Here is an 18,028-nt window from a genome sequence, read left to right as displayed (position 1 = left end):
CAAAATATAACACAGGACCGAACACATCAACTGGTCCGACAGTCTGACCTCAAGAGCCGACTTCATAATGTGGACGTTAGGGTGTGCAGCAACACACACTGCCCGTGCATGTCTGCGGAAATTACAGCATCAACGCAGGAAATGGACAAACCCTAAAGTGTGATGCAACAAGTGGAGTGATGGCCTAGAGGTAACGCGTCCGCCTAGGAAGCGAGAGAATCTGAGTGCGCTGGTTCGAATCACGGCTCGGCCGCCGATATTTTCTCCCCCTCCACTAAACCTTGAGTGGTGGTCTGGACGCTAGTCATTCGGATAAGACGATAAACCGAGGTCCCGTGCGCAGCATGCACTTAGCGCACGCAAAAGAACCCACGGCAACAAAAGGGTTGTTCATGGCAAAATTCTCTAGAAAAACCAACTTCGATAGGAAAAACAAATCAAACTGCACGCGGGGAGGAAAAAAAAAGGGTGGCGCTGTAGTGTAGCAACGCGCTCTCCCTCGGGACAGCAGCCCGAATTTCACACAGAGAAATCTCTTGTGATAAAAAAAGAAATACAAATACAAATAACTCTTCCACGTCCTCTTTTTTTTAGCTGCGAAGTGGCGTGGTGGCCGAGTGGGTAACGCGTCTGCCTGAAGAGCGAGAGAATCTGATCGAATCCTCCACTCGGAAGGATTTTCTACACAGTGACACGTTGAATGGCGGCCTGACTAGTCATTCGGATGAGGCGATACACTAAGGTCCAAAGTGTGTGGCATGCACGCAGGAAAACGTGAAAGAACCCAACGGCAACAATAGAGTTGTCCCCGGCAGAATTCTGTTGAAAATTCCCCTTTGAAAACAAAAATACGCTTGCAGGCAGACGAAAAGACCAACAAAAAAAAAAAAAAAAAAAAAAAAAAAAAAAAAAATTAAAAAGTAGTGTTCACTGTAGAGACGTGCTCTCCCTGGGGAGATCAGCTCAAGTTTCATAAAGAGAAATTTGTTGTGGCAAAACAGTAATAAAACACAACAATATATATATATATTTTTTTTTCATCTCCTGGCCTCATTGTTTGTTAATTTCCAATATATAATATATATATATATATATATATATGATAGTCAGTCGTGTCCGACGAAGACCATCAGAACAGCAGAGGAGGCAACTGCTGTCCCGATTATTTGGACTAGAATTTGATTATAATGGAGTGTCTTGTCCAAATTACATCCCAACTCTCTCGACCCAGAAGGTTTTAGGACAGTCGGCGTAGGATTGGTTCCCAAATGCCAACTAGCCTCCAAGTCTACAGCACTAAGAGCCAGTGCAAATTTGCCTCCTAGTTTGAGAGTCACAGTCCTTCACAAAAGACTAAGCTGTAAAAGATTTCCCATTGCATTGGAGAAACCATTCATAATGCAGCTCTCACTTCGCTGTCGGCCCAGCTGTAAACTTATGTCAATCTGTGATAAAAGCCGAGTGTTGGGCCTAACAACAATACAATTACTCTTTCACACCCTTCGGCAGCATTCGGAAAGAGAGGGACACACACACACACACACACACACACACACACACACACACACACGAAAAGAGAGGGACACACACACACACACACACACACACACACACTGACAGGAATAAAGACAGGACAGTCCCAAACCCAAAACTCACCAATTCTGTAACGCGCGGATGAAGATGGACGACAAGCCACGATGACCAGGAAGAGAACTCCGATGACAAGTGGAAGTCTCGCCATTATTGGAAGTCCCTATGGTCTCCCCCGTGTGCAGCAATCATTGGACGTCTGGCCGTCACGTGATATCTGCAGGCCATGTGGGTGGTTTTCGTGAACATTAGGATGAAATGTGAAACAACCAGATCTGGAGTCATGCTGTGGGTTTCTGAATTTGCTTTGAAGTAATGTTCTACAGTTCTTACATGCAGGACAATTAAAAAGTTATTTGACACACAAAGAAAGCGCGGTTAGCACACATGCATGCGTGCACGTACAGAAACAGACATACACAGACACAAGCACAGATATATATATATATATATATATATATATATATATATATATATATATATATATGTGTGTGTGTGTGTGTGTGTGTGTGTGTGTGTGTGTGTGTGTGTGTGTGTGTGTGTGTGCATGCATGCTTGTGTGAGTATATGCGTGCTTGTGTGTGTGTGTGTTTGTGTGTATATATATATATATATATATATGTGTGTGTGTGTGTGTGTGTGTGTGTGTGTGTATGTGCATGCACTTGAATGAATGTGACTCCATGCAGACAAGCAAACATTCATACAAACAGACGTACATTTACAAATATTCATACATTCATACACACATACATACGTGTGTGGGCAGACAGAGACATTCACTCCAAGACAAGAGACGCAGATGGTCACCACTGGATAATAATAATAATGTGCTTACTGCCCAGTTACCGGATGAGAAGAGTGCATGTCAGTGGCTTCGCCGTATTGCACATAGGGTCATGGACCTAGCGCTAAAGTGAAACAGGGACAGGGTGTTGAACGGGCCACAGAAACACTTGTAACACAAGGACGGAAGTTCTGCCCTGTTCGGTATCCTGTTTTTTAAAATTATCACCCACCCACCCACCCACCACTACGACCATCAGTTCACTGCTAACTATGACTACGACCGCCATCACCCATGCAGCACCACTAACGAACCACCACCACCACCATTGCCCACCCGCAGCCACTAACTGACCAACAACTTCCATCAGGTGTGGTGGATTCTCACCCGAGTTTCTACGTTCGATCCCATGTTTTGGTGCGCCTGGTGGGTTAAGGGTTAAGATTGTTTTGCTGATCTCCTAGGTCAACATAGAATAGAATAGAATAGAATGTCTTTATTATCAAGTGTACCGGGGTCACAAGAAAAAATTTTTTTTTTTTTTTTTTGGGGGGGGGGTTAGGGGGGGGGGGGTTAGGGGGGGGGAGAGGATAGATACATACAAGTGCATGTCAACATAAAAACTTGTGCATACTCACACATGCACACACTGCACACACACACACACACACATGCACACACACGCGCGCACGCGCACACACACACACGCGCGCGCACACACACACGTTTGAACAGAAGCTGCGTATTACATATGGATGGGGCTGATGACTAGATCTTCAGGTAGATGGTTGTTGATTGCACAGTTCTATGTATCATACTGGATGTGCAGACCTCCCAGTGCCTGAAACCCTACCGTGTGTACATACATGCAGAAATCTTTTTTCAGGTCCAACCTTTGTCACGATGTGTGTGTGTGTGTGTGTGTGTGTGTGTGTGTGCACGCGCGCGCGTGTGTGTGTGCACGCGCGCGCGCGCGTGTGTGAACTGGACTTGGATATGCGCTGAGATATTGTGTTGGGTGCGTGACGAGCCCATGGATGCACAATTAATTTCCCAAATGGATGAATAAAGATCTGTTGTATTGTATTGTATTGTATTGTATCAAATACGCACGCTAAAAATCCTGTAATCCATGTCAGGGTTTGGTGCGTTATGGAAAGAAGAACAAACCCAGTATGCATGGCTTCTTTATGGTGGTGTAAAAACACACTTGTACATTTGTAACACAGGGGCGGAAGCTCTGCCCTGCCCTGTATCCTGTTTCAAAATATACTGAATTGTCACTCACTCACTTATCTCTTCTGCACAGTGTTGTGCTGTCGTAATAGGCTATTATGGTGTGTGCAATATGGTCAATGCTGCAGCCGGTACAGTCGCAAAACTTCATTCTGTGGGTCTGTGTGTTTGAGTGCGCTTGTGCATGCGCGAGGGTGTAAGTGTACACAAGTGTCAGGAGAGTTCTGTGCACATGCGTATGTGTGTGTGTGTGTGTGGGGGGGGGGGGGGGCGCGGGGGAGGGGGGGGGTAGATGATGAGGTATGTGTGTGTATGCATGCCTACACTGTGGGAGCAACGGAATATTGGAACGTGCAGGTGTGCATATATATATATATATATATCTGTATATATGTGTGTGGGGGTGGGGGATATGGGTGTATGTGTGTGTGCTTGTACAAGTAAGGGTTCATCTGTATGTGTGTAGTAAGGGTTCATCTGTATGTGTGTGTGTGTGTGTGTGTGTGGCATGGAAGCTGCGATACGTAGCCTAGAAATGAGTGTGTGGAGGAGGGGGGTAGAGGAGGTGCAGGGTAATGTGTGTGTGTGTGTGTGTGTGTGTGTGTGTGTGTGTGTGTGTGTTGGGCTCATGTACATTTATGTGTATTTGACTGTGCTTTCGTATCTGTGAAACTGCATGTTTGGTGCATATCTGTTATGCATATGTGGGTGTATGTGTGTCTCCATGTTTTACATTTATTTGCTTATTGATCATAATTGTTGTCTTTTTATTTATTTATTTTATTATTATTATTATTACTACTACTTTTTTTTCTTTCTAAGCGCGTTGGGTTACGCTGCTGGTTAGGCATCTGCTTGGCAGATGTGGCGTAGCGTATATGGATTTGTCCGAACGCAGTGACGCCCCCTTGAACTACTGAAACTTAAACTGATTCTTATTCTATAATATTAAACTGCACAATCACATTTTTTTTTTTAAGAAAGAGATTGGGAGAAGGAGGATTAAGAGGGGGAGGAGGAAGAAGAGAGAGAGGGAGACAGAGAAAGAGACAGAAATATGCATGTAAATGCGTACATCATATGACAATGCAAGCATGTGTGTATGAGTGTATGTGTACATGCCTATGTGAAAATGACCTGAACCTGTCTCTTTCTCTCTTCTTTCAATCACATTCTCTCTCTGCTTCCTTTCCCTATCCTCTATCAAAAACCCCACCATGAAACGGTATGCGTGTCTACCTCCCACCCCCACCCCACACCCCCCCCTATATCTCTGTATGAAATGGTCTACCTGTCCCATACCCACCCCCACCTCCAACACCTCTATATCACTGTATGAAATGGTCTGTCTGTCCCATACCCCCACCCCCAACACCTCTATATCTCTGTATGAACTGGTCTGTCTGTCCCATACCCATCCCCAACCCCAACACCCCTATATCTCTGTATGAAATGGTCTGTCTGTCCCATACCCCCACCCCCAACACCCCTATATCTCTGTATGAACTGGTCTGTCTGTCTCATACCCCCAACCCCAACACCCCTATATCTCTGTATGAACTGGTCTGTCTGTCTCATACCCCCAACCCCAACACCCCTACATCTCTGTATGGAATGGTCTGTCTGTCTCATACCCATCCCCCACCCCCAACACCTCTATATCTCTGTATGAAATGGTCTGTCTGTCTCATACCCCCACCCCCAACACCTCTATATCTCTGTATGAAATGGTCTGTCTGCCCCCCCACCCCACCCCTGTATGAAATTGTCTGTCTCATATGCATCCCTCACAACACCCCTGTATCTCTGTATGAAATGGTCTACCTGTCCCATACCCACCCCCAACCCCCCTATATCTCTGTATGAAATGGTCTGTCTGTCTCATACCCACCCCCAACCCCCCTATATCTCTGTATGAAATGGTCTACCTGTCCCATACCCACCCCCAACCCCCCTATATCTCTGTATGAAATGGTCTGTCTGTCTCATACCCCCACCCCCAACCCCCCTATATCTCTGTATGAAATGGTCTGTCTGTCTCATACCCCCACCCCCAACCCCCCTATATCTCTGTATGAACTGGTCTGTCTGTCTCATACCCCCCCACCCCCAACACCTCTATATCTCTGTATGAACTGGTCTGTCTGTCTCATACCCCCACCCCCAACACCTCTATATCTCTGTATGAAATGGTCTGTCTGTCTCATACCCCCCCCCCATCCCCAACACCTCTATATCTCTGTATGAACTGGTCTGTCTGTCTCATACCCCCACCCCCAACACCCCTATATCTCTGTATGAATTGGTCTGTCTCCCCCCCCCCCCCCAATCCATATCTCTGTATGAAATTGTCTGCCTGTCTCACCCCGACCCCCCTATATCTCTGTATAAAATGGTCTACCTGTCTCATACCAGCCCACTCCTAACCCCCTATATCTCTGTATGAAATTGTCTGCCTGTCCCCCCCCACCCCCACCCCCCCACCCCCAATCCATATCTCTGTATGAAATTGTCTGTCTGTCCCCCCCACCCCCCACCCCCCCACCCCCAATCCATATCTCTGTATGAAATTGTCTGTCTGTCCCCCCCACCCCCACCCCCCCCCACCCCCAATCCATATCTCTGTATGAAATTGTCTGTCTGTCCCCCCCACCCCCACCCCCCCACCCCCAATCCATATCTCTGTATGAAATGGTCTACCTGTCTCATACCACACCATCCCCAACACCCCTATATCTCTGTATGAAATTGTCTGCCTGTCTCATACCCCCCCCACCACCCCTCCCCCCCACACACCCTTATATCTCTGTATGACATTGTCTGCCTGTCTCATACCCCCATCACCCCCACCCCCTCCCCCAAATCTCTGTCTGAATAATAAGAATAACTTCATTATCTCCAACTGGAGAAATTTGGTGAGGTGCATTATCACAACATAGACAAGTAAACAACATGGGGACCATAACTGTAAAAATCAACAACAGCTTTTACGAATATTACGAAGACACAAATGTAAAAAATATCACATACACCGTTTCATACATACATCCACACACTGCAGGTAATAACTGGTATTCTTAATGCAAAAACAGAAAGAATTAAGAAACGTTATTTTGAATACAACTATAAGCATAGCCTACTATACTACATATTGATTATAATAGACAGATAAGATAAGAATAAAGATAAATTGCGGAAAACCACAACCAGATAATCAGCACACACCCGCACCCACCCATCTCCCACCCACCCCACACACGCGGTTTACTTGATTAAACAAGAGTAATCAACATATGTTCTCAAATAAAAGCATTTCACATATTCGCTTTTAAAACATTGCAATTAATTATTACATCGTAATTATTAACAGAAATATATTTAGAATATGGACGTTAGCATTAGATATATTCCATTGTACATTCATTCTGCATATTGCACATTATTCATCCTACATATTGCACATTCATAATAACCAATTGTCACGTTTTTAAGCTCAGTAAACACACACACACACACACACACACACACACACACACACACACACACACACACAACTAGAACAAGGTACAACCTATCATGCACGGACTTTCACACGTCTCACATGAGAGTGCGCGCGCACACACACACACACACACACACAACACACACACACACACACACACACACAGTGTTCTCAAGAATTTAAAAGGTGGATTGAACGTGGAATAAAAGTCTTCAGAGCTCTGGATTTCAACTTAAAAGTTCTGTAGCGTCGTCCTGATCGCAATAGCTCATAATACTTTGCGAAAATATGGGTGTCGTCAGTTGCTATCTGCCTACTTTTTTTAACCACTCGACTTTCATACAGCTCTTGCATACTAGCTTGTTTCACTCCCACAATTTTACTGCATACACTCATGACATCGTTCAAAACACGCTTACTCCTCACTCCCAAACTTCCATACCAGCACATAAATGAAACTGTGAGCACGGACTCGATACAACATCGATAATAACTTTGAAGAATAGTTGAATTTATACCAACATTTCTAAGCTTCTGTAAACAAAAAATTCTAGATTGACATTTCTTATGAATGGAATCAACATTTCTGTCAAAAGTCAGCTTATTGTCTAAGATGGTCCCTAAGTATCTATATTCATTGACCCTCTCCACTATTTGACCATCAATGACAAGGTTAGCTACAGACAAGGGGTCTTTCCGAAAATCTATAAACATTTCTTTTGTTTTCAATACGTTGAGATCCAGATAGTTTTCCTCACACCAAGAACAGAACTTTTTAATTTCACTGAAATAAATAGCATCAGAGTTGGACAGATCTTCAATAGCTGAATCATCAGAATATTTTATGACGGGAGTTTCCTCCGTGCCTCTGCAGTCAATTGTGTAGAGTGTAAATAGAACAAGGGACAGCACTGTACCTTGGGGTGCACCAGTAGAAGTAGAGTTTAGAGAAGAGTGGGCAGAATGAAAGCGGACGGACTGATTTCTATTGAGAAGAAAACTTACTATCCAAAGAGTAAGCTTCGGATCAACATCCAAGCCTAGCAGTTTGAGGGCAAGGAGATGAGGTTGCATTGTGTTAAAAGCAGAAGAGAAGTCAACAAAAAGGATACGAACAAAAGATCCTGTGTTATTCAAATGAAGGAAAGCATTATGAAGGAGAGTTAGGATAGCATCGTCAGTACTTCTGTGTGCTTTATAAGCAAACTAAAGAGAGTTAAGCTGCTGTTCAGTGAAAGAAAGAAGATGGCGGAGAACAATTTTTTCAAAGCATTTCATCACTATTGAAGTCAGGGCAACAGGACAGTAATCATTTAGTGCAGCTGGGTTCTTTTTCTTGGGGATAGGACAGATAGTGGATTTTTTCCAGATGCTGGGGACAGAGCAGTCCTTCAGAGACCAGTTGAAAATTTTACAGAACACGTCACACAAGTAACAAACACCCAACATCCCTACATATCTGTATGAAATGGTTTGCTTGCCTCATACTTTCCGCTCCCCGGTCCCGCCCTCCCCCCCAACCCCCCGCCCCCCAAAAAAAACAAAAACAAAACAACAACAAAAAAACAAACAACAAACAACAACAACAACAACAACAAAACAAACAAACAAAAAACAACAACACCCCTATATCTCTCTAAGGAATGGTCTGTCTGTCTCATACCCCACTCACCCACAACACCCCTATATCTCTGTCTGTCTCCCCCCCCCCACCCCACTCCCAACACTCCTATATCTCTGTATGGATTGGTCTGTCTGTCTCACCCCCCCCCCCACTCCCAACACTCCTATATCTCTGTATGGAATGGTCTGTCTGTCTCACCCCCCCCCACCCCACTCCCAACACTCCTATATCTCTGTATGGAATGGTCTGTCTGTCTCACCCCCACCCCCCCCACTCCCAACACTCCTATATCTCTGTATGGATTGGTCTGTCTGTCTCACCCCCCCACCCCCCCACCCCACTCCCAACACTCCTATATCTCTGTATGGAATGGTCTGTCTGTCTCACCCCCCACCCCCCACTCCCAACACTCCTATATCTCTGTATGGATTGGTCTGTCTGTCTCACCCCCCCACCCCCCCACCCCACTCCCAACACTCCTATATCTCTGTATGGAATGGTCTGTCTGTCTCACCCCCCACCCCCCACTCCCAACACTCCTATATCTCTGTATGGATTGGTCTGTCTGTCTCATACCCCCCACACCCCCCTCCCAACACTCCTATATCTCTGTATGGATTGGTCTGTCTGTCTCATACCCCCCCCCTCCCAACACTCCTATATCTCTGTATGGAATGGTCTGTCTGTCTCACCCCCCACCCCCACCCCACTCCCAACACTCCTATATCTCTGTATGGATTGGTCTGTCTGTCTCACCCCCCCCCCACTCCCAACACTCCTATATCTCTGTATGGAATGGTCTGTCTGTCTCATACCCCACTCACCCACAACACCCCTATATCTCTGTATGGAATGGTCTGTCTGTCTCACCCCCCCCCCCACTCCCAACACTCCTATATCTCTGTATGGAATGGTCTGTCTGTCTCATACCCCCCCCCCCCACTCCCAACACTCCTATATCTCTGTAAGGAATGGTCTGTCTGTCTCACCCCCCCCCCCCCACTCCACTCACAACACTCCTATATCTCTGTATGGATTGGTCTGTCTGTCTCATACCCCACTCACCCACAACACCCCTATATCTCTGTAAGGAATGGTCTGTCTGTCTCACCCCCCCACCCACCCCCACCCCACTCACCCACAACACCCCTATATCTCTGTATGGAATGGTCTGTCTGTCTCATACCCCTCTCACCCACAACACCCCTATATCTCTGTAAGGAATGGTCTGTCTGTCTCATACCGCTCTCACCCACAACACCCCTATATCTCTGTAAGGAATGGTCTGTCTGTCTCCCCCCCCCCCCCCCCCCCCCCACCACCCCACTCCCAACACTCCTATATCTCTGTATGGAATGGTCTGTCTGTCTCACCCCCCCCCCCCACCCCCACTCACAACACCCATATATCTCTGTAAGGAATGGTCTGTCTGTCTCACCCCCCCCCCCACCCCACTCCCAACACCCCTATATCTCTGTATGGAATGGTCTGTCTGTCTCATACCCCACTCACCCACAACACCCCTATATCTCTGTATGGAATGGTCTGTCTGTCTCACCCCCCCCCCCCATCCCCCACCCCACTCCCAACACTCCTATGTCTCTGTATGGAATGGTCTGTCTGTCTCATACCCCACTCACCCACAACACCCCTATATCTCTGTATGGAATGGTCTGTCTGTCTCATACCCCACTCACCCACAACACCCCTATATCTCTGTATGGAATGGTCTGTCTGTCTCATACCCCACTCACCCACAACACCCCTATATCTCTGTATGGAATGGTCTGTCTGTCTCACCCCCCCCCCCCCATCCCCCACCCCACTCCCAACACTCCTATATCTCTGTATGGAATGGTCTGTCTGTCTCATACCCCACTCACCCACAACACTCCTATATCTCTGTATGGAATGGTCTGTCTGTCTCACCCCCCCCCACCCCCACTCACAACACCCATATATATCTGTAAGGAATGGTCTGTCTGTCTCACCCCCCCCCCCCCCCCCCCCACTCCCAACACTCCTATATCTCTGTATGGATTGGTCTGTCTGTCTCATACCCCCCACACCCCACTCCCAACACTCCTATATCTCTGTATGGATTGGTCTGTCTGTCTCATACCCCCCCCCCTCCCAACACTCCTATATCTCTGTATGGATTGGTCTGTCTGTCTCATACCCCCCCCCCCCACTCCCAACACCCCTATATCTCTGTATGGATTGGTCTGTCTGTCTCATACCTCCCCCCCCCCCGACCCCCCATCCCTAACATCCCTACATAACTGTATGAAATTGTCTGCCTGTCTCGTACCCCCTGCACACACACACACACACACACACACACACACACACACACAACACCCCTATATCTCTGTATGGCCTTGTCTGTCTGTCTCATACCCCCAATCCCACAACTGGGCTGCACATTCATCATAAAAAGAAACAGATCTGCTCCTTGGGGACTATTATGGACTGACAGAAAACTGTGTGTGTGTATATGTGTGTGTGTGTGTGTGTGTGTGTGTGTGTGTGTGTGTGTGTGTGTGTGTGTTTTACAATATAACGTTTTGTGCACTTCAGTTTGAATAATTCCTTTCCCATTGTTTGAAAAAAAAAAAAAATTTTGATTCTTTCCCGCTTTCACGTATGTGGACATTTTTTATAAAGTTATAAGCAACTGTCATCTCCAGTCAGCACCCCTTCAGCTGTCTAGCTAGCCTCTTCAGCAGCTGATGCCAACAAATAAGGTCACGGCTCGACAGACTCTGCGCGTGGATGCCGATGTGGATGACGCCACGGACTTAAAAAGTCCACCACAGACAGGAGGCTGGGTACTGCACATGTGTGAATGTGTGTGAACCGGTTCAGTCAACATGTGCAACTTGTCCTCTCTTTCTGAACTCATTAGTAATGTAATGTAATTTCTCTTAGATATACTATTATGCAGACTGTGCGCACGCGCGCGCGCGCGTGTATATATATATATATATATATATATATATATATATATATATATATATCGGGTGTCCCCCCAAAAAGTGAACCGCTTTTTGACAAGTATTTTCTCAGTGATAGAGAAACCGAATTCACTGAAAAGTTTCACACAGTAACCTAGGATATCATCAACAAGTCTGCAAAATATCTAAAAGTTCGGACGCAACTTACGCGAGTATTGTTAAATTCAAAACACCACAAGACAGAGAAAGACCAGGCAAGACATGACAAGACACCACAAGACAGAGAAAGACCAGGCAAGACATGACAAGACACCACAAGACAGAGAAAGACCAGGCAAGACATGACAAGACACCACAAGACAGAGAAAGACCAGGCAAGACATGACAAGACACCACAAGACAGAGAAAGACCAGGCAAGACATGACAAGACACCACAAGACAGAGAAAGACCAGGCAAGACATGACAAGACACCACAAGACAGAGAAAGACCAGGCAAGACATGGCAAGACATCACAAGACAGAGAAAGACCAGGCAAGACATGACAAGACACCACAAGACAGAGAAAGACCAGGCAAGACATGACAAGACACCACAAGACAGAGAAAGACCAGACAAGACATGGCAAGACACCACAAGACAAAGAAAGACCAGGCAAGACATGGCAAGACACCACAAGACAGAGAAAGACCAGGCAAGACATGACAAGACACCACAAGACAGAGAAAGACCAGGCAAGACATGACAAGACACCACAAGACAGAGAAAGACCAGGCAAGACATGACAATACACCACAAGACAGAGAAAGACCAGGCAAGACATGGCAAGACATCACAAGACAGAGAAAGACCAGGCAAGACATGACAAGACACCACAAGACAGAGAAAGACCAGGCAAGACATGACAAGACACTACAAGACAGAAAAAGACCAGGCAAGACATGACAAGACACCACAAGACAGAGAAAGACCAGGCAAGACATGGCAAGACATCACAAGACAGAGAAAGACCAGGCAAGACATGACAAGACACCACAAGACAGAGAAAGACCAGGCAAGACATGACAAGACACTACAAGACAGAGAAAGACCAGGCAAGACATGACAAGACACCACAAGACAGAGAAAGACCAGGCAAGACATGACAAGACACCACAAGACAGAGAAAGACCAGGCAAGACATGACAAGACACCACAAGACAGAAAAAGACCAGGCAAGACATGACAAGACACCACAAGACAGAGAAAGACCAGGCAAGACATGACAAGACACCACAAGACAGAAAAAGACCAGGCAAGACATGGCAAGATAAACATAACATGGCAAGGCAAATAAAAAACACGACATGTCAAGGCAAGGATATAACATGACAGGACATCGACACAGCATACCACACCGTTACCTGCTGTGTGAAGGGGTGAAAACGGCTCTGTACACTGTTGGCTTGTGTGTGAGGAGATGAGCATCCAGTTAAACAGACTGAGAGCACTGTACATGCTCTGGGTGTGTCAGCTCTTGACATGACAAACGAGATTATATATTCAGCAGCTGGCCACACCTCCTTACATTGGCAGAGCCATATATGGAATTTTTTTTCACTGCTGTCTGATGACGTTTCTGACCGCAACATGATCTCATCGCGTCACGTGGTACAACAAACAGTCGACAAGAGCTCTTTGCATTCGCATGGCCATATATGGAATCTGTCAACACTGAGCACAGCGTGGGCAGACTTGCACAGCCACACTTCAAAGGTTTGTCCGCCCCCCCCCCTCCCCCAGGCCCCCTGTACCCCTTCTCCCGCCCCCTCTCTCCCTGTTACCACACTCTTTCGGCCACTTCACCATGTGTCCTTCTCACCACCACGTCACTCCACTACGTGCACACCCATGGCCAGGTGTTATGTGTTCATGTTTCTTGTGTACCTCATATATATAACATACGTGATCATGTATATAACACTTAACATGTGTATGATGGTCGTGTCCGACTATGACCATCAGAACCGCAGAGGAGGCAGATTTCAGATTTAATTTGATTATAGTGGAGAATATCTTGACCACAAATTGCTTCGACCAAGAGGGTTTTAAGACAGTCAGTGTTGGGATGGTCCCCAAAGGCCAGCTAGCCCCCAAGGCTGCAGCACTAAGAGCCAGTGCATTGTTTTGTTTGTTTGTTTTTGCCTCGGTTGCGTGCAGGTCATGGAGCACCGGAATGTGTTGGGTTTTTTTTTTCTTTTTCTTTTTTCCCGTTTTGTTTATTAAGACAGTCTGCATTCTTTGCAAGGACAGCTGATGCTGTAGTCCAACTCGAGTGAATGATATCAAAGCTACATCGTCAGCAAATTGCAATATAAATTTTTCGTAAAGCTCTGAATAAAGCCGGGCGCCATGTTTTCCATTGCCAGTAATGTCAGTGGCTTGCTCGAATACTGTTTGCCCTGTCAGCTTTTGTGATCAGTGCTGGTCAGCATTTCCTGGTCTTTATAACTTATTACCAAACAGGAAGGAGAGGCTTTTGATGTTCTTTTTTTCTTTCTTTTTTCTTTTGTTGCTGTTGTTGTTTTGTTGTTCTTTTTCTTTCTTTTTGGGGGGGGGGTTGTTTTTTTTTTTTTGAGGGAGGGAGACAAAGAGAGAGACTTCAATAGTTATTTTGCACTGTCAAGCACAATGTAAACAAAATGTGCACGAGCACACAAAGTCATACACGTGAACACACATGCGCGCACAACTGTCATTCACATATAGCAAAGATCTGTCAACTGTGACAAGGAAACGAGAAACTCGGCTGAACATTGGACTATAGGTCTTGAGAGGTGGAGCAGCTTTCCGTCTGACTCAAGTATGGAGAGGGGGGCGTGTCGGTACTCCACCTTCTGGAGATCGGTGCCTACCGTGGCAGATTCGAACGCAGCGTGCTGGGAGTTGTTTGTTTGTGCAAACACTTGCATGGAACGGTGTTGGACTGTTGAACCAACAGACTGTTTGTGTTGTCCGTATGATGAGAGAGAGAACATCAGTACTGATGTTATGTGGAGGTTGGAGAGAGAGAGAAAGTGTGTGTGTATGTGTGCGTGTGTGTGTGTGCGTGCGTGCGTGTGTGTGTGTGTGTGTGCATGCTCGCGTGTGTATACTTGTGGAGCTGTGTGAGTGTGTGTGCGCGCGCGTCCGTGCGTGTGTGCATATGTCCGGCACATGGTTTAACTAACACAATATAGTGCTTCACTGACAAAAACACACTGGTTCATTGACACAACACTGACATCGGTTCATTGGCACGACACTGACACTGGTTCACTGGCACAACACTGACATCGGTTCATCGGCACAACACTGACACCGGTTCATTGGCACAACACTGACACCGGTTCATTGTCGCAACACTGACACTGGTTCATTGGCACAACACTGACACCGGTCCATTGGCACAACACTGACACTGTTTCATTGGCACAACACTGACCTCGGTTCATCGACACAACACTGACATCGGTTCATCGACACAACACTGACACTGGTTCATTGGCACAACACTGACATTGGTTCATCGACACAACACTGACATTGGTTCATTGACACGGGCACAGGGGTCTGTTGATAGAAGGGTCGTTTCAAGCGCCGTATAGTGAGTGACTCACTCATTCAGTGCACAAGAGTGTCACGGTGACTTCACAAAAAAAACTATTGCTACAGCGACGCGTGTGCGTGTACGTGATTAGAGTCTATAGAGTTACTGGACTGCCATGCAGGTGTTCTGTCTGTCTCTACAGTGGTCTTACATCGTTTTCTTTTGTTTTTTCTTTGTTTTTCATGTAATGGTTACGACTATACTATAGATGTGATGCGATGTTTGTACAGACGGGGTGTATTCTTATTACTGTCCGTCAGCAGTCAAGAAGTAATGGGTTTGTATGGACGCATGGACTTGTTCCCCCCCCCCCACCCGTTCCCACACTAACCCCCCATGCCCCCTCCCTGTTTTTCATACGTGTTGTGTGTGTGTGTGTGTGTGTGTGTGTGTGTGTGTGTGTGTGTGTGTGTGTGTGTTGTTACGTGATTTTACAAAACTATTATTGTTGCATTTAACTTTCTTCTGTTACTCCACAACAGTTTTATCCACAATGCTATTCACTGTTTCCAAGTGTGTGTCGTGTCGGGCGCGTGCGCGCGTGTATGTTTGTGTGAGTGAGTGAGTGAGTGAGTGAGTGAGTGTGTGTGTGTGTGTGTGTGTGTGTGTGTGTGTGTGCGTGTGTGTGTGTGTGTGTGTGTGTGCGTGTGCGTGCGTGCGTGCGTGTGTGTGTGTGTGTGTGTGTGTGTGTGTGTGTGTGTGTGTGTTTTGTGTGAGTTCCCCACAACAGTTAATTTTATCTCTGATGCTATTAACTGGCTCTAAGTGTATGTCGTGTCGTGTCTGTATCTCTCTCCATCCATGTCTCTGTTGTTGTTTTTGTTTTGGTGTGTGTGTGTGTGTGTGTGTGTGTGTGTGTGTGTGTGTGTGTGTGTGTGTGTGTGTGTGTGTGAGATAAAGAGACTGTGCTTGCGCTTGTGTCGTGTGTGTGTGTGTGTGTGTGTGTGTGTGTGTGTGCGTGCGTGCGCGCGTGCGCGCGATGCAGCGCCTTCAAGTATTTATTTGAATGATGTTACTGAGGGCATTGATGATGACTCAAAGGCTGACGTGACAGTACACATGTAAAAGCTTACAGATGACCATAAACATTTTAATGATAACAACAATAATGACATTCATCACCACCACCATCACTATCATCATATGGTGATGACGATGGTGATGGTGATGATGATATTACAGGGTGGGAACATCTTTCTACCCGAACAAGTCCAAAGAACCTTCCCACTGTCGTGAATGCATTTATATGGCGCTTTCATACAGTTAACAGCACTTTACAAGAACGCGTGACAGACGTAAAGCACACAACTCTCTCTCTCTCTCTGATTATTTTTATGCACGTATGTTTGTAGGTATGTATAGATATGTGTCTATATATTTCTTTTTGTCTCTCTTTATATCATCCTCTCCATGTCTGGCTTCGCACACACACACACACACACACACACACACACACACACACACACACTGACGAGCGCTCGAGAAAGAAACAGAACTATATTCAATAGAATACAGATTTGGAATAGAGTGCCGTAATAATGGAGAGATCGCTTGAAACTGAACAGACTTTGTTGTTGTTATTGTTGTTTCTGTAAGAACATAGTATATCAAGTAAGCTGGACTAATGTAGAACAGCAGAAGCCTTATCAAGGGTCCCTCCGTGAGAAGAGAAACAAGGAGAAATACTACAAGCGTGAGAGCAGTAGCCCACAAAACCTGGGTTGTCCGTGGTTCTAAATTAAGTGCTGGTTTCCTGCCTTAGAGGGGGATGGTGGGGCGGCGGAATGAGGGGAGGGGAGGGGGGTGAGGAGGGAGGGGAAGGAAGTGGGCGCGAGCTGTTCGTATGGCTTACTTACTTCGTCAAAAGTTCACACTGTATCGGTCTGTCTCTGTCTCCCACTTGCTCAGCCTGTCTGTCTGTCTGTCTCTTTCGTTCCTCTTTCCTGCTGCTTTTTCTGGTCATGAACATTGTCTTGAAAATTTCACAAAAACAATAAAGCTAGTGTGTGTCCATATGCGCGCGCGCGCGCGCGCGCGTGTGTGTGTGTGAATGAGAGAAAGAGAGAGAGAGTGTGTGTGTGTATGTGTTTATGCAGGTGGGAGGGGAGACACACACACACACACACACACACACACACACACACACACACACACACACACACACACACAGATGGGTACCATATGCCAGCGCCACTATGCGCCTTCGAATGCAGCAGACAAAAAACAAGTGAAAGTTCATTCACACACTGGTGTGCACCTCCACAATGCACGTATACAACAATGTGCAAGCCATCACACAATGACAATACGTGCAGATAAAGCGTTACACCATTGCCGCTTAATGCACATGTTTTCAGTTCAGTACATGTTAGTATACATTAGAAATAAATACGTTTCTCACCAATTTCTTTAAAGATCTCTCTCTCTCTCTCTCTCTCTCTCTCTCACACACACACACACACACACACACACACACACACACACACACACACTGCACATTGCACGCATGCGAATGCGTGTCTTAAAAGAGGACATGATTATTGTTTCGCAGATTATGCAGAACGAAAGTTTTTTGGTTTTTGTTTGTTTGTTTTTTGTTTGCTTGTTGTTGTGTTGTAAACCAAAGAACGAACTATTGACTAAAACGGGTGACCATAAAACGCATGCACACGTGGAAGACGGACGACTTGTGACCTGTGACCCA

General features: G+C 46.1%; 1 protein-coding gene across 2 annotated transcripts in view; it reads right to left on the bottom strand.

The window, feature by feature from the left end:
* The window catches only part of LOC143284170 (glutamate receptor ionotropic, kainate 2-like), a 42,754-nt gene extending 29,561 nt beyond the window's left edge, over positions 1-13,193 (bottom strand). For both annotated transcript variants that reach the window (XM_076590832.1, XM_076590833.1), the window contains exons 1-2: positions 13,100-13,193; positions 1,657-1,807 (exon numbers count right to left, since the gene is read on the bottom strand). In XM_076590832.1, the coding sequence (XP_076446947.1) occupies positions 1,657-1,741 (85 nt within the window). In that variant the 5' untranslated portion in view covers positions 1,742-1,807; positions 13,100-13,193. The remainder of the gene's footprint in view (positions 1-1,656; positions 1,808-13,099) is intronic.
* Positions 13,194-18,028: the final 4,835 nt, after the last annotated feature.

Source organism: Babylonia areolata, chromosome 7 (assembly GCF_041734735.1).
Source record: "Babylonia areolata isolate BAREFJ2019XMU chromosome 7, ASM4173473v1, whole genome shotgun sequence".
Classification (NCBI taxonomy): domain Eukaryota; kingdom Metazoa; phylum Mollusca; class Gastropoda; order Neogastropoda; family Buccinidae; genus Babylonia; species Babylonia areolata.
This window is presented reverse-complemented; position numbering and strand designations above follow the sequence as displayed.